General features: G+C 44.1%; 1 protein-coding gene and 1 pseudogene across 2 annotated transcripts in view; both read left to right on the top strand.

Annotated features, from left to right (window-relative positions):
* Positions 1-485: 485 nt before the first annotated feature.
* Positions 486-25083, top strand: part of LAMB1 (laminin subunit beta 1) — a 79217-nt gene continuing 54619 nt past the window's right edge. The window contains exons 1-8 of one of the 2 annotated variants that reach the window (XM_004046046.5): positions 486-879; positions 1019-1141; positions 2248-2423; positions 5486-5621; positions 9008-9081; positions 17505-17693; positions 17783-17846; positions 23050-23252. In XM_004046046.5, the coding sequence (XP_004046094.2) occupies positions 1105-1141; positions 2248-2423; positions 5486-5621; positions 9008-9081; positions 17505-17693; positions 17783-17846; positions 23050-23252 (879 nt within the window). In that variant the 5' untranslated portion in view covers positions 486-879; positions 1019-1104. Of the gene's footprint in view, positions 880-964; positions 1142-2247; positions 2424-5485; positions 5622-9007; positions 9082-17504; positions 17694-17782; positions 17847-23049; positions 23253-25083 lie in introns of those variants that run through there. The other variant, XM_063708720.1, reaches the window with a different exon arrangement.
* Positions 3998-4189, top strand: LOC115935534 (uncharacterized; annotated as a pseudogene).

The raw sequence follows: 25083 nt of genomic DNA, 5'->3' as shown, positions 1-25083 counted from the left end.
GGCTGGAGTGCAATGGCACGATCCCGGCTCACAGCAACCTCCTTCTCCCGGTTCAAGCGATTTTCGTGCCTCGGCCTCCCGAGTAGCTGAGATTACAGGCGCCCGCCACCACGCCCAGCTAATTTTTGTATTTTTAGTAGAGATGGGGTTTCACCATGTTGGAAGTAGATTTTTTAAAAACAGAACTGGACGTTCAATTCAATGCCGTGACCACCTGGGTAACAGGGATTACAGATAGGTCCTGAATAAATGTGTGCGCAAAGAATTGCAGGGCGCACAGAGCTTCTCCTCCTTCCTAGGAAGACACTGTCGCGCCCATCCCAAGCTCTTGGATACTAGGGGCGGAGAGGAAGTGTCACTTTCTAAAGAACAAACACGACAGGTCGACCCTGTTTCTAAAGGGTTAACCCGCCTTCCCCGAGCGCACGGCACGAGAGTTTTAGCCGTGGGCACGTTTGGTGATTCACTTCTTGCGAACGTAAATGCGCGAGTCCGCGGTAGGTCCCGCCGGCCCCCTGGCTGAGCAACCTGAACACCCACCTCGGAGACGCCCCCACGCATCCGCCCCCCTCGCTGGACGGCCCCACCGCGCGCCGTTCTGGGACGCGCACCCCGGGGCGGATCCGCCCTGGGACCTGGAAGCGCCCCAGCCCCGCAGCGGTCGCAGATACGGCTTTCAAACAAAAGAGGCGCCCCGGGGGGTGGGACCGGGACCTCACCCGGTCCTCGCAGAGTTGCGGCCGCCCGCCCCTTCAGCCCCGGCTCTCCGTATGCGCATGAGCAGAGGCGCCTCCCTCTGTTCCTCCCAAGGCTAAACTTTCTAATTCCCTTCTTTGGGCTCGGGGGCTCCCGGAGCGGGGCAAGCGCTCGCGTCGCCGGGTGAGGAGAACAAAGTGGCTGCGCGATTTTTCCCCCTTTCCAGCCCACCCCCCGCTTCCGTGGGAGCGACAGGAAATGGAAGGGCGCCTCTTCTCTCTTTGAACATTTGCCTTTTTTCCCCTCCTTTCCACCTCTCCAGAAAGGAAGACGGGAAGAAAGGGCAGGCGGCTCGGCGGGCGTCTTCTCCACTCCTCTGCCGCGTCCCCGTGGCTGCAGGGAGCCAGCATGGGGCTTCTCCAGTTGTTAGCTTTCAGTTTCTTAGGTAATTCCGTGGAAACGGTGCGGGGAGGCGGATGGACTTGGGCATGGGGAAGGAAAACCCAAAAGCTGCTTGCTCACCTTCGTGGGATCCTGGGGGCTTGGGAGAGGGACTGGATGGAAATGACGCCCCTGGGATTAAACGCCACCGCCCTTGCTTCGGTGGTGGCTGGAGACGGCGCACGCGGAGCGCCGCGGACCCGCATCCCCCGGGCTCTGCGCCCAAGCCCCGGCCCCTGCGGCCCCCGCTCAGGGTTTTGCACCTTCGGCCGGTTCACCCTGGGTTTCCCCACCGCAGAGGGCAGGTTCCCTGGGGTTGGCGGTGCTGACCGAGGAGGGCTCTCCAAAAATCCATTGCCCAGGAAGAGTGCCTGAGCTGAGCGGAGGCTTCATTCTGGGAACAGATGGGGGCCATGTGGCTTTAATTAACCATCTCTGTTTGTCTCCGGATGGCACCAGAAACAGCAGGACCTGGCGCTTCCCTGGAATGGCGAAGCCTTGAAACCACTCCAGAGCCCCAGGGACTGTCCATGGGCTCCCCTAGCTCCGGAAAGCGGCGTCCACCGCGAGCCCCGGCGCCTCGTCCCCAGCGAAGCGCCGGTGACCCTCGCGCGTGCACGCACACGCACTCTCGCGCCCCGAGTTCACAGATCTCCACGCGCACACTCACACCGAGGATGCGCGGGCTGCCGCGTGCACGCGGGTTCACGTGCGTGGGTGTGTGGCGCTTTGGGGGTCAGCCTCCCTGCGCCGGGCTCCGGACACGTCGAAGTGGAGGGTCTACACATCCACCCTTTGTTGGGGGAGCTGCTCCCCGGGGCTGATCAGGGTGGGCGCGAGCGTCGGTGGGTTTCCCGGGAGGGAGGCTCTCGCTGCTGGACAGACCTGATGACGTGTGTGGGTTTCTTTCCGTGTCCTTCTCCTTTCGGAGTCCCTGCCTTCCCAGCCTCTCCTGCGCTCATCTCTCCATTGTCTTTTCTGTGCATTTTGCTTTCTTCCGAATGGACTGTCCTCTCTCCGCACCCACTCCCCCGCCCCCGCTTGTTCGTTTTGTTCGGGCTCCACTCCCTGCTTGTGTCCCCCCAACTCTGTTGCCTGTCCTTCCCGCAGCCCTGTGCAGAGCCCGAGTGCGCGCTCAGGAACCCGAGTTCAGCTACGGCTGCGCAGAAGGCAGCTGCTATCCCGCCACGGGCGATCTTCTCATCGGCCGAGCACAGAAGCTTTCGGTGACCTCGACGTGCGGGCTGCACAAGCCCGAACCCTACTGTATCGTCAGCCACTTGCAGGTGAGGGCTGAGAGCGGGGTTCGAGGCTCTGCTAGCGCCTCCTCCCGTCCAGACCTAAGGGGCAGGCCCTGGGGACTCTGCATCCTTCCAGCAATCCAGATAGGAAGCGCAGCCAGCCGGGGAGTCCCGGGATTAGGCTTGTAGCTCACCCTTTCGCCCCATCTCAGTTTGCACAGTTGCATCCGCCACACATTTCCTGCCGGCGCGGTGAGTATGGAAAGGCAGGACTGCCGACAGCCCTGGCTGCCCTGACTCAGAGCCTCCAAAAGGCCTGATTGTGTGTGTGTTTTTTAAATGTTTAGTTTTGGAAGTGTGCATTAAAGGTGATTTATCCTCCTTTTAAAACCCTTGGGTTTCCCCACCCCCCTCCACCGCATCTTCACTTGAGTAAAGAGGATTCCAGCACTGACAGGCGTCTTGCAAGGTGATTCCAATCACTGAACGAACCCGTTTTCCTCTCCTCATTTGGTGCTGTTCCCAACTAGATATCAGGATCAGATGCTTGCTTTTACGAAATGCCCTGGTTGCCATGGTACCCTGACACAGGAAGACCACAGTGAAATTTCAGGGTGTTACCTGTTTCTAAAAGAGGGCCCAAATTTTATATTTCAGGGGTCATATTTATACAAAGTCAAAAGTAATTTTAAAAGAAGACACAAAGTGTAAAATATCCAGAATCAGAATACTTTTCCTTCATTTTTAAAAAGGAGGCTGGCCGGGAGCAAAATGGCTCATGCCTGTAATCCCAGCACTTAGGGAGGCTGAGGTGGGAGGATCACTGGAGCCCAAGTGTTCAAGACCAGCCTGGACAACATAGACTCAGTCTCTACAAAAAATTTTTAAAACTTAGCTGGGCGTGGTGGTCCACACCTGTGGTCCCAGCTGTCTGGGAGGCTGAGGTGGGAGGATCACTTGAGCCCAGTAGGTCGAGGCTGCAGTAAGCGATAATCAGTCCACTGCATTCCAGCTTGATCAACAAAGGGAGACCCTGTCTCAAAAAATTTTTTTAAATAAAGGCTGATATTTCTGGCCTCTAACAAAAGCAGAAAGTATCAGTTTCACATTCGAGGCAAGTTCCAAGCTAATTGCTCAGAACGTGGTCAGCCCACCCACCTGTACAATTGCCCTTCAGAAGGAGGACAGAGTATTGTGTGGTTTGCACAGCAGATCCCTTAAAATGGAGTCACTTTTACAAAGCAGAAAGCCCATTCTGGAGACCTGATAAATTAGACCAAAGGAATGTGGTAAAGTGGATTCCGTTCATTTGCTTCCAGGTTTATACAGAGATGTCTAGACTGCTTCCTCCTGATTAGAAGGGAGGCTGTAATTAAACTTTTTTAAACTTTTTTTTTTTTTTTGAGTTCTGGTGATTGTTCTCCAGTACTAGTTTCCTTGACTACAAGTTATTGAAGGCAGTTGATGTTACTTTTCTAATATTAGCATTTAAATTTTACCTACAATATTACGCTAACACTTACTTGAGAGGCCAGGACATCCTGTAAATGAATCACCAGATTCTGAAATCAGCTTTGACCAAAATGAGAATCAGACTGTTTGTATTAAAAGCAACTGGAAAGACTACCCTCTCAGTGATGATTTCTATAGTTCGTTACTAGAGAAGTTTCTCTAAATGTGTAGAGAGCATCAGAAACCACAAAAAAGAGGTGCAGCAGTCTCTCCTGAGTGTGAAGCTGGCTCTTGGTATTGCTTCTTGGTTCTTCTCTTCTTTTGGGAGAGTAAGAGGAAGAGGATGCAGTCTTAGTAGTTTCCCTTAAAAAAAAAAAAGCAACTGGAGCCAGGCTCTCTGGTATATATGATTAGCCATGCATTTGTGAAGTGCTTTTCACAGATAGCAGGGCCTAAAGAAAGGGACTGGGCACATGCTTTTCTCAAACATCTAGTGGGCATCAAGATTGAGACAGGAAGCTTGTTTTATCCAGGCTCCTAATGCATCCCTGGCTTTGGGTCTCTGTTTTTTAGACCCAAGTATGTCTTGCCAGTCTCCAAATCCTTTTGAGAAGAAGGTAATAACTAAATAAATACGATGTGAAATACAGTGTAAAAGTATGGTCAGTTGATTGTGTCCTTATAAGAATATTACCCTTAAATGCTGTTTGTAACATACATGTGGGTCTCTATGTATTTCAGTCTTAGCCTCATTTTCAGACTTAAGAATAGTCTGCATTTCAGAAAATGTAGGTACAGAGCAAAGCTCCATGTGGAAAGAGAACTATTAAGCTCTGCTGTTTATGATTTGCCTTGATGGAATGAATGCACAGAAAGTAGATAACTCTCCTAACCCAACTGCCCAGGTGGCTGTGGCTCCCATTTTAGGAGAAAGAAAGAGAAATTCAAAGCTAACCTAAAACTTACAGTCTATCTTCATCCTAGTTCATGCCCATGTTGGGGTTCTTTGAACTGGCCCCAGATTATAGTGGGCCCAACATGGCGTGGTCCTCCCAACAGCCTGGTCCTCCCTTCCCCAGCTATTCTGAGCAATTTGCAGGTTAGCCTGCATGCCACCACCATTGATTCACTGCCCGGGCAGGGTGGAAACGAAGAAATCTTGTTCTGTGGTTCCCAAAGCTTCTCTAAATACTTCTGCCTAATACTTGGTTTCTGCTTCATTTAGGTTTTAGAAAATCAGGCCAAGTGAACTGTATTTTTTTCTTTCATTTTTAGTTTGCTTTATGTCAGCAAAAATTCTCTAATATCTCCTCTGCATTTTACTGTAGAGTAAGCTTCTCTGGCTGTTTATTGAGATTAAGGTTTAAGCCTAGAAATTTGGTTTTGGTTAAATTAATAGCTTGTGGAAACAATGCCCTCTTTTACTTTAGACCTTGAATTTGCAAGGAAGGAGGAAATTATTTTCAAGACTATTTTAGACTCAGCAAGTTAAAAGTGAAAGATGTGATACAAATCACCTAAGCAATTTTCACACAATTATTTTTCTTGAAGCTAATAGGTTGATTTTTGTATTAGGAGCTTCATGGGGTTTTTTTAATTAAAAATGTTTTTAATGAGATTGCTTTCTAGACTGATGAACTCAACTTTGTTTGCAGGAGGACAAAAAATGCTTCATATGCAATTCCCAAGATCCTTATCATGAGACCCTGAATCCTGACAGCCATCTCATTGAAAATGTGGTCACTACATTTGCTCCAAACCGCCTTAAGATTTGGTGGCAATCTGAAAATGGTATGTGGTTGGTGTGGGGACAAGTTCCATTGAGTGTGATTGATAACTTGGGTGGAGCTTACAGGTTCCTGGGTGTTTGTAATTATGATTCACTTCTCTGTCCTGTAATTATGGCCTCTGACAGATTGACTGCCTGGAGCACTAACTTCTCTTGGTAAAATCTTATCCTTCTTCCTGAAGCATGTATTTCCTATAAGAAAGCAGTCTTTCATGCTAGACCAAAGGAGCATTTCATAGTCCTTATTCTGAGGGGCTTTTGGAGAGAATACTTGTGTGCTGGGGGCTGTCTGGGGAGGGTATGGGTACTATCTCAGGCCCTTATTCTTCCACAAAACGTAACATCTTTCGTTTTGATCAATCCCAAAGGAAGGGGCAGAATCATAGCCCCCACTCCTCCCCCCACGGCCTTCCTTCATCTACAGACATTTGTCTTGATAGTAATAATAACATTAAGAATAAGCAGCAAGATGTAATTTTTTCAAAGACTCTGTCAACATGGATATGACCCCAAGTCAAATGGTTCCTCCAGTGATTGCATGAATTACACCCTTTTTCCTGTCTTTGCTATTTGGGATTTGGTGTAATACATTCATCAAATATGATTTTGCTGTTGCTGTGACATGAAGCCCAGATGAGTTTCACATGTATTTCAAACTTGAATGCTGAAATTTGGGGAATAAAGGTAGAGTTACTATGTTTGTTAATTAACAATGTACTGTTAGATCTTTAAAATAAATAATAAGTATCCTCAAAGAAGTGAACCTAACCCTGGCCGTTAAAAAGTCTGGAGACTACTAGATTTCTTTATTCTATGCCGTACACCTGGGCAGGCTTTGGATGCCGCTGCAGCCATCTATCATTCTGTAAAGACAAACACCCTTAATAGATTTCTTTGTCATTGACTGTTTGTTTGTTTATTTTTGAGGCAGAGTCTCCCTCTTTCACCTAGGCTGGAATGCAATGGTGCAATCTCAGCTTACTGCAACCTCCACCTCCTGGGTTCAAGTGATTCTCCTGCCTCAGCCTCTTGAGTAGCTGGGATTACAGGCACATGTCACCACGCCCAGCTAATTTTTTGTATTTTTAGTAGAGGTGGGGTTTCACGGTGTTAGCCAGGGTGGTCTCAATCTCCTGACCTCGTGATCCACCCGCGTTGGCCTCCCAAAGTGCTGGGATTACAGGTGTGAACCACCACGCCCAGCCATCGACTGTTAAATTGCAATATTTTCTAGACTATTGGTTTCTAAGGAGAGTTGGTTTGTTCATTGGTTGGCCTTGGCAATTCATTGGTTACAAACTTCACTGGGTCATCAGAAAGCATTTATCATTTAGAGCCATGTTCATTCTTACGGGGGCATATTTTGGTTGATACTTCAGTGTGAAAGAGAAGTTTCTGTAAATCTGCAGTGTACCCCGAGGACTTCTGAAACAGCAGCAAGCTTATTATGAACAAAAAGACTAGGAACATTTCCTGATCTCCCACATTCTTCTAGTGAACGAGTTTGAAGAAGATGCCTCAACATTAGGATCGAGACTGTCCCCATTTTAGTCAGCAGACAGTGAAACAGTTTATCATGTGCTGTAGTTCTAGAGGAAGGTTTTTCTTAGTTATGTCGAGTTAATCAACTTCTACAACTTTGAATCTCTGGGACAAAAGAGACCAGATGCCAGAAAGAAGAGATTTTCCAGTAGAGGGGCTTGAGTTCTCTGTCACTCTGTCACAAGAGATTAGATGAGATTAGACTGATGGAACTTAGTCTTTAGAAAGTCAGACTGATTGTTACTATACCCTATCATCTCTCTGTTGTCTGATCACAGTTTAAGAGTTTATGAATGTGATTTTATCTATTTTCTGTGTGTTTTGCACAAGTTGTGCTTATACATGGCGGGGCTAAATTATCAGTGTCCAGGCACAGAAACGAGCTTGGAATGTACGACTATTTTTACCCATCTTGATGATCTATTCCTAGGTCTGACAGAAATCAAATACACTATAGAAGAATGACCTTGTTTCTTTTCTCTGTGGATTTTTCTTCCCATATGAAAAAAAGCCTGTAGTGCTTTATCAGGTTATAAATCTAAATGGAATGTGCTTTTGGTGCACACATTGCAGCATATGTTCTTAGGTTACAGAAATGGCACTAGTCTTGCTTTGCACTTTACATTATTTTGTTATCTCTTAATTTTGAACAAATATTGTAGGTTTTTAAAAGCCTGGAAGAGGAGAGATGTACAGTTGCCTAACATTTCACTCAAAAATAAATGCCCAGTGTAGTTCTGTAATATGGTTCTTTTTGATAAGTTAGGTAAGATTAGTTAGTGTGAATATAATGTTTTTCTTTTAACATTCCAGCTAACTCATATCCGTTCCAGTGACCACTTTCCTCACCCCCCGCCCCCCCAATTGACTTGGCAATTTTCCAGCAAGAGAGTTTATTTCAAAAGGTCCTCCTGATTTCCTGAAAATACACCAGTCTGTGACATGATTCATTCTGACACATTCCCGTCTTTCCGCATTTAAGACTTCTTTTGCTCTCAAGATGGACCCCAAAAGCTCTCTCAAACACAAGAAGCGTGGAAAGCCTCCCTTGCTGAACAGGCAGGCTTGAGAGCTCTAGGGACTGGGGAGGAGGTGCTTTCCGTCTCTGGAATTCCAGTGGCCTTTTTAACGTGTTTAAGTGAGACTGACTGACCCTCAGGGCAAGGGTGCAAAGGCTCATTTGTTTGTTCAGGCTTTCCCCTGAAAGAGAAGATGTTAGTATTTGTTCTGAGCCAGTTTATTTGACAGATTCTTTTTTTCTTTGGCGTTGTTTTTCATTGTGGAAATGCATCCAAAGGTTTCCCCATCAGGGATAGGTTTTTCTAAGTTGTGGTATAACTAACATATGTGGTAGACTCTTATTTATTTTCTTTGCTGCTGCATAGAGAAAAAGGAATATTTGTGTTTCTACTGGAGGAGGATTGTGTCCTTGTGCATCAGACTGCAAGCTGACCCCCTACTGTGCACAGGAAGTGCCCCTCCCTTTTTTCCTTTGAGAGCAGCTTGGCTTAGAGGGTTGGGAAGATGTTTCACTTCTGGCTAGGCAAAGGATGTCTTTCTTGACAGCAGCTAGAGGCACTCTGCCAGATGTCTTGTTCCAGTGAGCAGATTCAATCTGTTGAACTCCAGAATGATTTGTGGAAAACTAAAGAATCATTCGACTTGTGCTTTACCACCTAAATAAGCCCATGGGATTATTATTTAGTTTCAGCTTCAGCTTAAGGTAGAATGTGAGGATAATTTCTATGGGGAACATAAAAGTAATTTAAAAAATAGTCTCAACTATTCACAGATGTTTCTATTTACAGTTTCATTTATTATTTTATTTTTTTTAAATCTCCTGTAGGTGTGGAAAATGTAACTATCCAACTGGATTTGGAAGCAGAATTCCATTTTACTCATCTCATAATGACTTTCAAGGTAAGAAATCCATAACTTTCTCACAAATGACACATGAGAGCACTGTGTAATGTCCCCTTTCAAAATGGATGTCAGATGTGAGTTGACCTAAATGGGAACTTAAATATTATTGTTGCCATAAATTGGGGTAATTGAGCAGTTTTTAAAACGAGCATGAATAACTGCATTTAACAAATACTCTATCTTCATGACAATAAGTAGAAAGAGCCTCTATTCTAAGGTAATTCAACTGTAAACTTTTAATTAGGTATCTTTTTATTTCCCCATAGAGTAAGGCAGTGTTGACCCTTTTCCAAACCGCAATAAAACATCTGGAGAGTAAATCCCTGGTCCCTTGTGTTTATGTTTTAATACTGACTTTGGTAACTGGAAAGGAAGTGTGTTCTCTTTGGTTTTCAGAGTTTTGCAAAATTTGTGGGAACAGTTTTACAGTTCCTTAAGAAATGTGTAATGCCTTCTTAAATGTGGATTTTCTCATCATTTTTGTTTGAGAGATGTAAAATGACTCCAGAACTAGGGAATGTCTCTGTACAAAGTCCCTTTGTTTCTTCTTAAGCAGCTGCCTGGAAATGACAGGCTTCACATGGCTTAAAGTACACATTGGCTCACAGAAAACCCATAATTTAGTTATTGCTTCTCAGATTAAAAATCACTTTTGAATAGCTTTCAGTTGGAGTTGGGAACCTTATCTACACCCTCTCAGGATAGGAAAAGGTGCCAAGGATAGATTTACCATGTGGGCAGGTAGCCATGAAAGTCTCACTGTCTCTGCCACCAAAGTGGGAGGCCAAGGATCTAGGGTGGGCGTGGGAGTCAGAATGCAACTAGGAGGGATGCTGGGCTGTGCCTCTGAGCCTTTTTCCCCTTGCCCACTCCCCAGCAGCCTGCTGTTCCTGCTGGAGCAGGAAGGTGGGCACTGTGACTGTGACACCTGGTATTGAGAGTGGTGGGGAAGGTTTCACTAAATAAATTGTCAACTACTCCTTGTCACCAACCACTTGTCCCTTCATTGACCACACAATCTGGTGATTAAACTGATGCTCATCAGCATACAAGGATGTTACCTTTATGTTATGTGACACCTAAGAATACTCAAAATCATCTTTATTAATGTTTATGATCCTATTTTTTCCTTTGCAGAGGGCATCTGTTCATATAGATGGATAGTTCTGAGTTCATCTAGATCCAAAATCCTTTAGGCACATGTTTTGTAGTTGAATACTCATTCAGGTGAATACAGCGGGAGAAAGATGAACCTACTTGTGTAGGCGCAGAAGGTAAAACGGGGGTGATGATTGAACTGAGACATGCAGAATGGCTACAAGTTGGGGCCAGGCATGGTGGCTCACACCTGTAATCCCAGCACTTTGGGAGGCCAAGGCGGGCAGATCACTTGAGGTCAAGAGTTCAAGACCAGCCTGGCCAATACGGTGAAACCCCGGCTCTACTAAAAATACAAAAATTAGCCAGGCGTGGTGGCACACGCCTGTAGTCCCAGCTACTTGGGAGGCCAAGGTAGGAGAATCGTTTGAACCCTGCAGGCGAAGGTTGCAGTGAGCCGAGATCATGCCACTGCACTCCAGCCTGGGTGACAGGGTGAGACCCTGTCTCGAGAAAAAGAATAGGTACAAGTTATCACACTGGTTTATGAGAAAACAACTCATCCTTCGGGTCCTAGCTCCAGTGAGAAAAGCAACATCTATGGGGTTGGGTACATTGGGTGTGAATCCCTGCCTGCTCCTTCTTGGCATGTGTGGCCCGAGCTGTGACTTCCTCATTGGTAAATGGGAAGAGGAATAATACCTACATCATAGGACATAGGACAGAATGGTGATGTTCTCCTGTTCCCCTCTGTTGTTTGTTTTTTGTTTTTTTGTTTTTTAAATACTGAGTCTTGCTCTATTGCCCAGGCTGGAGTGCAGTGGTGCAATCTTGGCTCACTACACCCTCCGCCTCCTGGGTTTAAGCAATTCTCCTGCCTCAGCCTCCTGAATAGCTGGAACTATAGGCACATGCTACCACACCTGGCTAATTTTTGTATTTTTGGTAGAGGCAGGTTTCACCATGTTGGCCAGGCTGGTCTCGAACTCCTAACCGCAAGTGATCCTCCCACCTTGGCCTCCCAAAGTGCTGGGATTACAGGCGTGCCTACCGCGCCTGGCCTGTTCCCTTCTGTTCTGGGAACTGGGATAATCTTGTTGCCCTGGCGGATAGTGGGAACCTGAAAGTCTTTATAAATGCAGATGCTTGGCATATAGTAATTGCTCTACAAATGTTTACTGAATGAAAGAATAAGTGGATAAATGAATTCAACCATCTTCTGTTTGTAAGAAACTACCCTACTTTAAGCCTTATGGGAAATTGTAAAGATAGCACAGTGACTGCCCTCCAGGAGCTTCCCGTCTTCCAGAGGAGAAAGATATACTTGCAAATAACTTACAGTGTATGACAGAATGTGCAAATAATCATTTGCACAACAGAAGTTCAGACAATCTTTGTTAGCCTGGAGGAGGGTGAGATTAATTTTAGCCTGGAATAAAGAAGAAACCTAGGACTGGGACTGCACTTGACCTGGGCCAGGAAGGGAGAGCAGGGATGTCAGTGGGAGGAGATGGAAGAAAGGCCATTCATGGCCAGAGGGAAACAGTCTGAGAGCAAGGCACTGGTGGTGGGACAGTGGGTCAGGATTTGCTCAGCAAGTGCTATGTAGATTTGCCTCGAGTTTGGGGTAGTGAGAGAAGGAAAGGAAAGGAAAGTAGAAAAGCAGATTAGATGCAAAGGACATTGACTCCTTGCTAGGGAGTGTGAACTTTATAAGAAATAGGGAGTCATTACAACTGATGAATCTTAGAAATTCTTTTTTTTTTTTTTTGAGACGAAGTCTCGCTCTCTCCCAGGCTGGAGTGCAGTGGCGCGATCTCAGCTCACTGCAAGCTCCACCTTCCGGGTTCAAGCGATTCTTCTGCCTTAGCCTCCCGAGTAGCTAGGATTACGGGCATGTGCCATCATGCCCGGCTAATTTTTGTATTTTTAGTAGAGACAGGGTTTCACCATATTGGCCAGGCTGGTCTTGAACTCCTGACCTCATGATCTGCCCGCCTCGGCCTCACAAAGTGCTGGGATTACAGACGTGAGCTACCGCGCCCAGCCCAATCTTAGAAATTCTTTTAGTAATTTTTTTTTTTTTTTTTTTTGAGGATGGAGTTTCACTCTTGTTGCCCAGGATGGAGTGCAGTGGCACGATCTTGGCTCACTGTAGCCTCTGCCTCCTGGGTTCAAGCAGTTCTCCTGCCTCAGCCCCCCAAGTAGCTGGGATTACATGCATGTACCACCACACCCGGCTACTTTTGTATTTTTAGTAGAGACGGGGCTTCGCCATGTTAGTCAGGCTGGTCTCAAACTCCTGACCTCAAGTGATCCACCTGCCTCTGCCTCCCAAAGTGCTGGGATTACAGGCATGAGCCACTGTGCTCAGCCTCTTTTTTGTATTTTTAATAAGAAATGAATTATCATTTCTTGCCAAAATTTGCCACTATGAGGTGATTGCAATAATTCTGTTGCAAAAACATTAACATTTAGTATGACTCTTTTTTACTATATTCTTGCAGTTAGTAACTGCTGCTATCATGTTATTTTGTGCTTTATTTTTGTTTATGCCAGTCTTAAAGATCCAGATTTCTGAATCTTTGAAAAAAAAATAATACCAAAAAAAAATTGGGAACCATTGACAAGAAAATGAGACCTGTGTTTCAGGAAAGTAGCCCAAGAGGAAATACAAAGCAAGGACTGGGATGGCAAGAATAAAGGGCATGTTGGGAGGCTCTGTTGATGTCAGCATTGATGAAGCATTAATGGAGGGTTGCTGCTAATGCAAAAACTGGCTGTGATTCTTAAGTAGGAGGGAGCCTCTTCCTGCAACCCAGGAGTCCTGTAAGAATATCTTAGAAAGCTTTTTCAAATCCCATGTGTCCACTCACTGCCATACTCTGATACTCTCTGCTGTTAACTGCCTTTGAGGATCATTGCCAAGATGAGGCGCCCCTGTTTTCTAAGGGCAGTCATTTGGATACTTTAAAATCAAAAGCTGAACCATGAAGTGGAGAAAGATTAGAAGCAGAACAGTGGAAGGAAAGGGCTGAATCAAAAATTACTTAGGGCTGCTCTGCTTATGGAGTAGCCATTCTTTTCTTCCTTTACTTTCTTAATAAACTTGCTTTCACTTAAAAAAAAATTAGTTAGTCAAGTGAAATAACTAGGAAGATGGTGAAGCCACTAACAGTAGTGAAATCAGGAAGAGAACTGAGGTTGTTGATTTTTTTCCCACAAGTTTGCCATAGAGATGGCTAATTGCTAAGTGGATTTAGACTAGCAAAAGCTCATTTAGCGTGTACACAGTATGTTTTTCTATATTACTAGATGTTTCAAAACTCATAACTCTTGGCCAGGCATAGTGGCTCATGCCTGTAATCCCAACACTTGGTGGTGCTGAGGTGGGATGATCGCTTGAGCTTCAGGAGTTCAAGACCAGCCTGGACAGCATAGCAAGACCCTGTCTCTACAAAAAATTAAAAAATTAGCCAGGCGTGGTGGCACACGCCTGTAGTCCCAGCTACTCAGGAGGCTGAGGTTGGAGGATTGCTTGAGCCCGAGAGGTCAAGGCTGCAGTGAACTATGATTGTACTAGTGCACTCCAGCCTGGGCAACAGAGTAAGACTCTATCTCAAAAAAAAAAAAAAAAAAAAAAACCACAAAAAACTCTTAGGTCTTTTGTTTATTATAAATTTGGAGGCAACTGTGCAGCAATGGCAGGCCTGAGAAGGTTGATGACTAAGCAGAGAGTATGGAAAGGATTCTATTCGTTAGGTAAAATGTGTTGTTCTGGTTTCCAGCAGCTTCTTAACTCCACGGGAAATTGGATGACTCGTCAATGGTCCTTTGGGACTTAAAAGTTTCCAAAAGACAGGGAGAAGGAAGCGCAGCCAGAAATGGCTTTCACACTTTTTCTCTCTGTGCCCTTTTGACACAGAGAAGTCCGATTAGACCTTCCCCTCTCTTCCTCTCCCCAAGCCTCCCAGCCAGGTTCTTACGGGGAGTTTGCCATGGTACGTGGCACACATGGTTCAGTTAGTCCTTAGGGATTTTTCTCTCTTACTTTGAAATTCTTAGGCTGATATTCTCTTGAGTTGAATATGGTATCATTTTCTTATATTCCTGGGTAGGTGAAAAATAAACCTGAGCAGCTAGTGAGTGAATAAGTCAAAGAATCTGTCAAAATGTAATTGTCCATGTTCTTATCCTTGACATCTTTTATCAGAGAAAAAACTCAGCAGGATTATTAAGGAGGGCTAAAGGAAGCCTAAGCATGTTTCTAGTTTTCACCATTAACCCTCACCCAGATTTCTGTCAAGCATTGGTTTTAATTCGGAAGTAAGTGTCTTTATTTAGGTTCTGTTTTCTAGGTCAGCTGAAATTTCCTTTGATCTTTTTCCCTTGTAATCTGACTTCCAATTCCCCAGAATGCATCACTGTGTTGGTTAGTGTCAAAACCTTTGCCTGTTTGCCTATTTTTCAGCGCTCTTTCTGCTTCATCTTTTACTTCCAGTTGACCCTGTTCACTACACCCTCCTATATCTCCCTCCTGCCTTGGTTTCAGAAGACTGCCTTTTTTTCTCTTTTCCCTCTGACACTCATTTTTCAGTCTTCTGTGCCTTCAGCCAGTGAGGGAGAAAGAGGCATGGATTTGAATCTAAGCTCTGCCTGTAACTAGCAAGTCAGTGTCTCCGGGCCTCAATTTTCTCATTTGTCAGACAAATGTGTTGTGAGGGTGCCTTGGTTTCCTAGGGATGCCATAACAAAGTGTCACGCACTGGGTGGCTTAAACAACAGAAATGTATATTCTCACAGTTCCATAGGCAAGGAATCTCAGGGGTTGGCAGGGTTGGTTTCTGCTGAGGCCTCTCTCCTTGGTTCGGGATGGCTGTCTTCTCCCTGTGTCTTCACATGGTCTTCCCTCTGTGCATGTGTGTGTCCTCATCTGTTCTTATAAGGACACCAGTCATACATGATTACAGCCCACCCTCATGACCTCATTTAACCTTAATCATCTCTTTAAAGAGCCCATCTCCACATATAGTGACCTGAAGTATGGAGTTAGGTCTTCAACATATGAAACTTGCAGACGCACAAATCAGCCCAAATTATAGAGAGTTAAAGTAAATAATGTAATGAGGGATACTGGCACCACTCTTATTTTCCTTGTCTAGCCGCTGGTTGATACGTTTTTCTAGAGCACAGACTTAGGCTCTCTTTATCTTACCCATTCCTTTTTTCTTTTTTTTTTTCTGTTTGAGACATCATATACTTGGAGGTTTCAAATATGTGTGTGCAGTGACTCCCAAATTCATGTTTCAAGCTCCATTCTTGCAGCTGAGTGCCAGACCACTTTTTCCAAGCGTCTGATGGGTGTCTCCAAGTGGACATCACACATGTGACTAATTAGCCTACAACCAAATGCTTTCACGCCTCTTCCATATTGTTGTCATTGGCAACACATCTACCTGGCTACCCAAGTTCAGGTGCCTGCATTTCTTTCCTCATCCTGCCTTTTCCACTACAATCTAATTGATCACCAAGTGTAATTCAATATAGTCTTCTGTCACTAAATTTTCAGAGTGGTCAGTTCCATCCCTTTCTATCTACATTGTAATTTCTCAGGTTAAAACCGTCATCTTTCTTCTTTCACTTGGTTTTCCTGTGTTTTGTATCATCCATGTCCAGTAACTACCACAAGAGTTATTTTTCTAAAGTGCAATATGATCATTTCATTTGTCCACTTAAATTTTTTAGTGTTCTCTTTTCCTTGCAAAAAGGTAAGTCCCTTAGCATGGCAACTTCTTACCTGCCCCGACCAGCCTCTTCTGCCACGTGCAGCCGCCTCCACCCACTGCCTGGAAAACACCTTGTTGCCCTTTTAAGATCCAGTTTGACCCAGGCGCGGGGGCTCACACTTGTAATCCCCTCACTTTGGGAGGCCAAGGCAGGTGGATCACCTGAGGTCAGGAGTTCTAAACCAGCCTGGCCAACATGGTGAAACCCCATCTCTACTAAAAAATAGAAAAATTAGCCAGGCGTGGTGGTGCGTGTTTGTAATCCCAGCTACTCGGGAGGCTGAGACAGAAGAATTGTTTGAACCCAAGAGGCGGAGGATGCATTGAACTGAGATCGTGCCACTGCACTCCAGCCTGGGCCACAGCGAGACTCTGCCTCAAAAAAAGATCCAATTTGATGCCTTCTTCTCTGTGAAGTATTCCTAGCTTTTTTTTTCTTGGCAGTAAAATATCCATAACAGAAAGTTTACCATTTTAACCATTTTTAAGTGTATAATTCAATGGTGTTAGGTATAGTCACAATGTTGAGCAACCACTAAGACTGTCTATTTCCAGAACTTTTTCATCACCCCAAACAGAAATTCTGTGGCCACTGCCCCTCTGCCCAGCCCCTGGTAACTGCTAATCAACTTTGTGTCTCTGTCTACTTAACCAATTCTAGGTATTTCATACAAGTGGAATCACACAATATTTGTCCTTTTGTGTGGCTTATTTCACTTAGCATAATGCTTTCAAGGTTCATCCATGTTGTAGCATGTATTGGCATTTCATTCCTCTTTATGGCTGAGTAATATTTCACAGCATGTATGTATCATATTTTGTTTATCTTCATCAGTTGATGGGTACATGGGTTGTTCTCGCCTTCTGGCTATTGTGAATAATACTGCTGTGGTGAACATTCATGTACAAGTGTCTGTTTGAGTTCCTGTTTTCAATTCTTCCGGGTATATACCTAATAATGTGGAATTGCTCGATTTTCCAGCTTCTTGAGTTATTAATTTCTTCCTCTTGCTTTTCCAAAGCACATTGGCTGCAACCCTACTATGGTGTTTGACATAGCATATTGCAAATTATTGACACCCATATCTGCACCTCATTGGACTGTGTATAATATATACAACATATAGTCCACTGGCTGATACTAAGGAGATAGTCATACATTTACTGAATGATTAAATGAATGAATGAAGGAACGAGCACTCAAACTTGCCGCTCATATTACAGTGGACATGGTGACTAAATATATGAAAGTGTGTTTGCTATTTAGGCCTGTTTATAATCAGCTTCTAAAGAGAAACAGTTTACTTATCCAGTAGGGTGGGGAAAAGGATACATTTTAGAGGTTAGACACTTTCCTTGCAAGAAGAGTCTCCGTGGAACAGCTTGAATTATTTGAAATCCAGCCACAGTCTGAAATACAAACCATATGCAGTTCGAGTTTGTGGCATGCAGTTGAGTGACATTTTTACCTGAGATTAAAAAAAGTACAGACTACCAATAAAAAACATCAAATGAGATTTTTGCTCCTGCCTTTAGACATTCCGTCCAGCTGCTATGCTGATAGAACGATCGTCCGACTTTGGGAAAACCTGGGGTGTGTATAGATACTTCGCCTATGACTGTGAGGCCTCGTTTCCAGGCATTTCAACTGGCCCCATGAAAAAAGTCGATGACATAATTTGTGATTCCCGATATTCTGACATTGAACCCTCAACTGAAGGAGAGGTTTGTTTGCTTCTGTGTTTTACATTCTACTTGCAAATCTACTTTTTGATTATTGCAGAAGTACCAATTACTCTTGTTTCCATTTTTAGGTGATATTTCGTGCTTTAGATCCTGCTTTCAAAATAGAAGATCCTTATAGCCCAAGGATACAGAGTAAGTTCATTTTCAAACAAAAGTGTTTTTTGTTTGTTTGTTTGTTTGTTTTGTTTTGTTTTTTGAGACAGAGTTCCGCTCTTGTTGCCCAGGCTGGAGTGCAATGGTGCGATCTCTGCTCGTTGCAACCTCTGCCTCCCGGGTTCAAGCGATTCTCCTGCCTCAGCCTCCTAAGTAGCTGGAATTACAGGCATGTGCCACCACGCCCAGCTAATTTTGTATTTTTAGTAGAGACGGGGTTTCTCCATGTTGGTCAGGCTAGTCTTGAACTCCCAACCTCAGGTGATCTGCTCACCTCAGCCTCCCAAAGTGCTGGGATTACAGGCATGAGCCACCACGCCTGACCCAAATAAAATTTTTTGTTTGTTTGTTTTGTTTTGTTTTGTTTTTTTGAGATGGAATTTCACTCTTATTGCCCAGGCTGGAGTGCAGTGGCACGATCTAGGCTCGCTGCAACCTCTGCCTCCCAGGTTCAAGTGATTCTCCTGCCTCAGCCTCCCGAGTAGCTGGGATTACAGGTGCCCGCCACCATGCCCAGCTAGTTTATTTTTGTATTTTTAGTAGAGACGGGGTTTCACCATGTTGGCCAGGCTGGGTCTCGAACTCCTGACCTCAGGTGATCCAACCGCCTCAGCCTCCCAAAGTGCTGGGATTACAGGCGTGAACCAGCGCGCCTGGCCCAAATAAAAGTTTTGATGGTAAACAGCAACCACGGAATAAGTCTTACTCAGAATCTAAATATTCAGTGCTAAATCTACCTTTTTCATTTTCCTTCTTTCTCTGTGTTACCTGACCAGAGGGTCTTGAAATTAGCGATAATTACTCTCCACTGATAGGGAATACATTTACATCTGATGTAAGATGTAAATACAATACATCCGATATAAGATTGATAGGTTATCAAGTAATTATGTTGATCATAATACCTTATTTTACTGCTCAGTATATTAGGGTATATATTGGGCTTTTGTATCAAAGAGTCCCCCCATATCTAGTTGTTCAAATAAGGTGAAAGTTTCTTTCTCTCTTACAAAACCCACCAAAGAGTTTTCTAGAGAAGAAGTGTAGCTCAATTGCCGTAATTAAGCTCACCAGATAAAATACAGGATGATGCCCAGTTACATTTGCAAATAAATAATTCTTTTTTTAGCATAACTATATCCCATATATCCCATATAATATTTGTGACTAGTACAAGTGTGTCCCATGCAATATTTGTGGTTGGTATAACCATGTCCCATGTGATATTTGAGACATACTTTATCCTAAAAAACGATTGTTTATCTGCAATTCAAATTTAACTGAGTGTCATTTATATTTACTTGTTAAATCTGGCAACCCTAGTTATAAGGCCATCCATGTTTCCAGGTTTATTCACATGGTTAGAGTTAGACCATCACCACTATGTCCTCACCTCAACTCGGGAGAAGAGGGAAGACGAGGCAAGCAAATTCCATTTAAAGATGAGACATGGGCCAGGCGTGGAGGCTCACTCCGTAATCCCCAGCACTTTGGGAGGCCAAGGCAGGCGGATTACTTGAGGTCAGGAATTCGAGACTAGCCTGGCCAACATGGTAAAACCTTGTCTCTACTAAAAATATAAAAATTAGCTGACATGGTGGCACATGCCTGTAATCCCAGCTACTCAGGAGGCTGAGGCAGGAGAATCGCTTGAACCCAGGAGGTGGAGGTTGCAGGGAGCCAAGATCGTGCCACTGCACTCCAGCCTGGGTGACGAGCAAGACTCTGTCTCAAAAAACAAAAAAATGAGATGTGGAAGTTGCACACGTCACTTCTGCTCACATCTCATTGGCCAGAATTAGTCACGTGGCTATACTGCAGGAGACACTGGGAAACATCTCTAGGTGTTTCATGTGCTCTACTATTGGCGAGGGCTCCTACTGTCAAAGGAACAAGGGAAGAAAGAATACTGAAGAGAAATCAGAAGTCTCTGCCATTCTCAATATACTCAATAAAATGAGGGTTGCATTTCCGTTTAATAGAAAAATAAGCTGAAGCTTATAGAGTTGGATGTTATTACGTAAAGTGATATGGCTATTAAATGGCAGTCAGATCTTGAATCCATATGTTATGGTGCTCAGTTCAGAGCTCTTTACCACATTCAACAACTGTTCTTATTACACACTTACATTTTAATCTTCTTGGGAGGCATGTATGGTAATTAAAAGAATGGGCTCACTGGGCATGGTGGCTCACACCTGTAATCCCAGCACTTTGGGAGGCCTAGGCGGGCGGATCACGAGGTCAGGAGTTTGAGACCATCCTGACCAACATGGTGAAACCCCGTCTCTACTAAAAATAGAAAAGTTAACCAGGTGTGGTGGTGCGTGCCTGTCACTTGAACCCGGGAGGCAGAGGTTGCAGTGAGCTGAGATCACACCATTGCACTCCAGCCTGGGTGACAGAGTGAGACTCTGTCTCAAAAAAAAAAAAAAAAAAAAAAGGGCTTTGGAGTCACAAAGTCCTGGATTTAAATGTGTTCATAAATCATAAATGTGTTCAGTACATCAAAGCTGTTGCTACATTTGTTGCTGTTGATGTTGCTGTCACCATCGGCTTTGGTTTGGGTTTTGCACAGGACTAGTCCCAAATGTTGGAATGAAAGGTGAGCCTGCCTCTCCTGCTACTAAGGTGCAACCAGTTGAATAGAGGCGGGGCTGATTCTTGCTGATCTTTCCCAGCTGCACAAGGCCCTATTTTTAACCAAGGCCCCAAAAAACTTCCAAGCTTGAAGCATGGAAGAGTGGAGTGGAAGAAGTCCAGGGAATATTGCCAGAAAAATGCTGCTTCCCCATTTAAATTAATTTTACATGTGGCCCAGCCTGTCTCTGGTCTGTAATTTACTCATTCATTCTCTTGTAAAACAAATATTTAATAGATGTGTCCAGCTCTGCGCCGATTTCTGAGTGAGCCGTGAGGCCTTTCCTGCATGTCTCAAAATGCAGTTGTGAAAAATGTCCACAAGGGCTCTGGGACAGACACCCCCTAAGTCCCTAAAAGGACTCAACCATCTGCTCCCTTTAAGGTGAAATTTGTGGGACTTGGAGGATGTGTTGTCTTTATAATTTTGATTCTTTTGTCTTTTGTGGTTAAATGGCATCGGAGAATCTTTTTCTATGTTATGGAAGCTTGCATGTTAGCTGATCATGCATTTGATTTACTTTGTAATCAAAGGAGCAGTATCTCTTTAGTTGTCTATTGTTGAGACCTGAGACTCACTTCAAAAGTGATTTGCCACTTAGAATAGCAGTCAAGATGAGGCTCGCTTGTTAAATATGGCAGGCGAGAGTGGGGGGAGCATATTTGCTCTACTGAGGGGTTTCCACAAAGGTCAGTTCAAGGGTTTCTAAATACTCCAGCTGCTCTTCAAGTTTGTTGTTTGGCCTCTTGTCAATAGGCGCTTGTGCTCATTTTGTGCAGGAGGATTTGTGCAGGAGAAAATGTTGGCGTTCATAACTGCCATTCAGTTGGGGAGTACCACGGTTTCTCTGTTTAGTTTTCGATTTTACAAAGAACCTAAGTTTAACACATGGACTTTTCCTTTCTACCCGCAGCCATTTCTATAGCTTCATTGTAAGCTATGCATGTATTAAAAGCATTTGAAATTGTATTTGGGCTGTGAAAATATCTGATGTACTTGGCCACCACCCTGTTGTCTTATGTTGTAATTTATAAGAATGCACAGACATAAATGACAGTAAAGAACCGTTTCAGGCTACAGAGCTTGAGAGTGCAGACAGATGAATCAATCTCTGGGGATCCAGTTCAGCATGAAGAATTTAGTAACTCACGAAAACCCTGTGGAGAAGGTTGAATGGCTCTTCGTTTGTCTAGTTACTATAGAATGAATTGGTAGCCCAGCGTTTACAATAAGCAGAAGTCTGCAGACCTAGGAAGAAGAGGGAAAGATAAAATTGATTTAGAGGTAACTTGTATTTGAGAAAAAATAATTTGCCCCACATCCTAATACTAAGCTTATTTATGCTTATGTCACTATATAATATTGAGAAACGTGGAAACGTTTTGTAAAACTGGGACAAAAAAGTTGTGAACCAAAATGTTGCTTAAAAACTTGAAATGTTCTCTCCTTAGGTTGTAGTTATTCTATAGCGTTAACACTATTTTGGTAACTTGGATGTCATTTAAGTGGTGGGAAATTTCAAATTTTCCCTTCCAAAAATAGAGACAAAAATGTTTCTAACTATCTTATAATAATAATGAGAACTGGAGTGCTTTGATAAATCTTTTCCTACCTGAATGGAATTTTCTCATGTTGAAACTGACACTAATTGCTGTGGGAAGCAGATGGCATTGTGCTACTTCAAATTACTGTCTGCCCGCAGGTTCCAGCAGTCATGCAGCTGCATTCTTATAATTTCTCTACTTTCACACTTCTTCCTGAATAGTTGTTCTGCAAACAGACCCATCACAGAATAGATACTCTTTTTTGTTGTTGTTCAAGCAATTCTCCTGCCTCAACCTCCAGAGCAACTGGGATTACAGATGCCTGCCACCACACCTGGCTAATTTTTTTTTTTTTTTTTTTGAAACAGTTTCGCTCTTGTCGTCCAGGCTGGAGTGCAATGGCACAATCTCGGCTCACTGCAACCTCCGCCTCCCAGGTTCAAGCGATTCTCCTGCCTCAGTCTCCCTAGTAGCTGGGATTACAGGCGGATGCCATGATGCCCAGTTAATTTTTGTATTTTTAGTAGAGATGGGGTTTCACCATGTTGGTCAAGGCTGATTTTGAACTCCTGACCTCAGGTGATCCGCCCACCTCGGCCTCCCAAAATGCTGGGAATACAGGTGTGAGCCACTGTGCCCGGTCTAATTTTTGTATTTTTGTAGAGATGGGGTTTTGCCATGTTGGCCAGGCAGGTCTCGAACTCCTGACCTCAAGTGATCCGCCCACCTTGGCCTCCCGAAGTGCTGGAATTACAGGTGTGAGCTACCATGCCTGGCCGACATTCTTATGAAACTGATGAGAGGGCAGTAACCTTTCCTCTTTCCAGTCATGTTATGTTAGGCTTCACTATTGGAGTCATCTAGATCATACAAGAGGGGGAACTTAAGCTATTTTCATGTGTCATGCCTTTCTCTAAAAAGAAATGATGCAAGGAAAAAAAAAAAAAACTTCTTGCTTGTCTGATCAGACTTTTCATCTTCTTGATGACCTTCCTAGATTTATTAAAAATTACCAACTTGAGAATCAAGTTTGTGAAACTGCATACTTTGGGAGATAACCTTCTGGATTCCAGGATGGAAATCAGAGAAAAGTATTATTATGCAGTTTATGATATGGTGGTTCGAGGAAATTGCTTCTGCTATGGTCATGCCAGCGAATGTGCCCCTGTGGATGGATTCAATGAAGAAGTGGAAGGAATGGTAAGTAAGCCCTCTGTGCACCTTTCTCCTTTATGTGGCTGGTAATAAAATGCAAAGTGAAGCTAGTCTTACCTTAAGCCTTTTACGTTTTCTGGGGGTTTTAGTTTTACAGAGTTACATTTAGCCCTTTGCACCATACAGGTAGCTGATTGTTGATTTTCTCTTTGAAGAGTTTCTTGGACACGGAGAATGTACAGACTACTCATTTCATAGACGATGAATTTTTGGAATTTGTTGCTTCAGGCTATTGCTAAAGTAGATATTTTAGTCAACAAGGATTAAAAAGTTGTCTAAATAACAATTGAGTCTGCCTTTACATAGGGAAGATTAAAAACCGCAATTATGCTAGAAGGCATAAATTGATCTCAACCCAAAGAAACGGATTTTTTTTTTTTTCTTGAGACAGAGTCTTGCTGTGTTTCCCAGACTGGAGTGCAGTGGTGCAATTTCAGCTCACTGCACCATCCGCCTCCTGGGTTCAAGCAATTCTTGTGCCTCAGCCTCCCAAATACCTGGGATTACAGGCCCACACCACCATGTCTGGCTAATTTTTGTGTTTTTAGTAGAGATGGGGTTTCACCATGTTGGCTAGGCTGATCTCAAACTCCTGACCTCAAGTGATCCACACACCTCAGCCTCCCAAGTAGCTGGGATTACAGGCATGCGCCACCATATCTGGCTAATTTTGTATTTTTAGTAGAGACAGGGCTTCTCCATATTGGTCAGGCTGATCTCAAACTCCTGACCTCAAGTGATCCGCACACCTCTGCCTCCCAAAGTGCTGGAATTACAGGCGTGAGCCAATGCGCCCTGCCCACGGCTGGAAAGTTTTAACCCACACCCGTGGGATATCATTTTAGGGATCAAATGGAGTTGGTTTCTTTCTATCTTTTCCTCCTAATTCCATTCTTTTCCCACTTTTATGCCACGTTTGCAACTTATGTACATTTTGAAATTTGGGATTTGGGTGATTTGCCAAATGGATAGATGTGTTTAAAGTATTCTATTAGTATCTAGGAGAATTCTTACAGACCTAGAGGATTTTAAGGCCAGATAGGACTTAGGAGATCACCTAGACCAACTATTGGTGATAGAGCCCAAGGATTAAGTAATTTACTAGAGAGCCCTAAGTAAATGAGCAGCAGGTGGGAGCTCAAGCCTCTCCTCACTCAGCCCCAGGGTTCCTTCCCCTAAGCTGTGGCCTCCCCTCATGAAGGCTGTGCTTATGTGCTGTTGCCTTTTCAAAGATTGTTAGTCCTTAGAAGGTACAGGATTGAGTGTATTCAGCCCGTTAAAAACTTCTGCCTTCCCTTTACTCCAGTTAGAACTTTTGTTGCACAACAGAAGTTGAATTTTTCATGGAGCCTGAAGGGGAGGGAGGTATTTCTCTAATCTTATTGGTCCATCTTTCAGAGAATGCTAGGTAGATTACGTTCCCTTTACAGCATAACAAATCAGCTGTGTAGCTAATGTTCTGTTACTATCATGGGTCTCACAGCATGTGCTGTTGATTCAGGCCCAGTAGGGTCTTATGGTATGTGCTTTGGAACTGGTTTTCAGTTTATGTAAAACCACCTGGTAATAACAGGACTTTAGTCTTCTGCTAACTGCATTCCCACCAAGGTGGGTCCAGGAGGGACCTGTCTGTCCTGTTCCTGAATTCCATTCTGTAGAAACTCTTGTTAAGGTGAGATGCCCATATACATGCATATTTAGTGGACCAAAAGGCCATAATTCATTTATCATTTATATGCCTCAAGGGTCGTAAGTGTGCCTTACAGTGACACAAGGCAAAATCATATATCATTCTATTACAATAGGTTTTCTTAAA

Source organism: Gorilla gorilla, chromosome 6 (genome assembly GCF_029281585.2).
Source record: "Gorilla gorilla gorilla isolate KB3781 chromosome 6, NHGRI_mGorGor1-v2.1_pri, whole genome shotgun sequence".
NCBI lineage: Eukaryota > Metazoa > Chordata > Mammalia > Primates > Hominidae > Gorilla > Gorilla gorilla.
The sequence above is the reverse complement of the archived record's forward strand: the minus strand, read 5'-3'. Positions and strand labels throughout refer to the sequence as shown.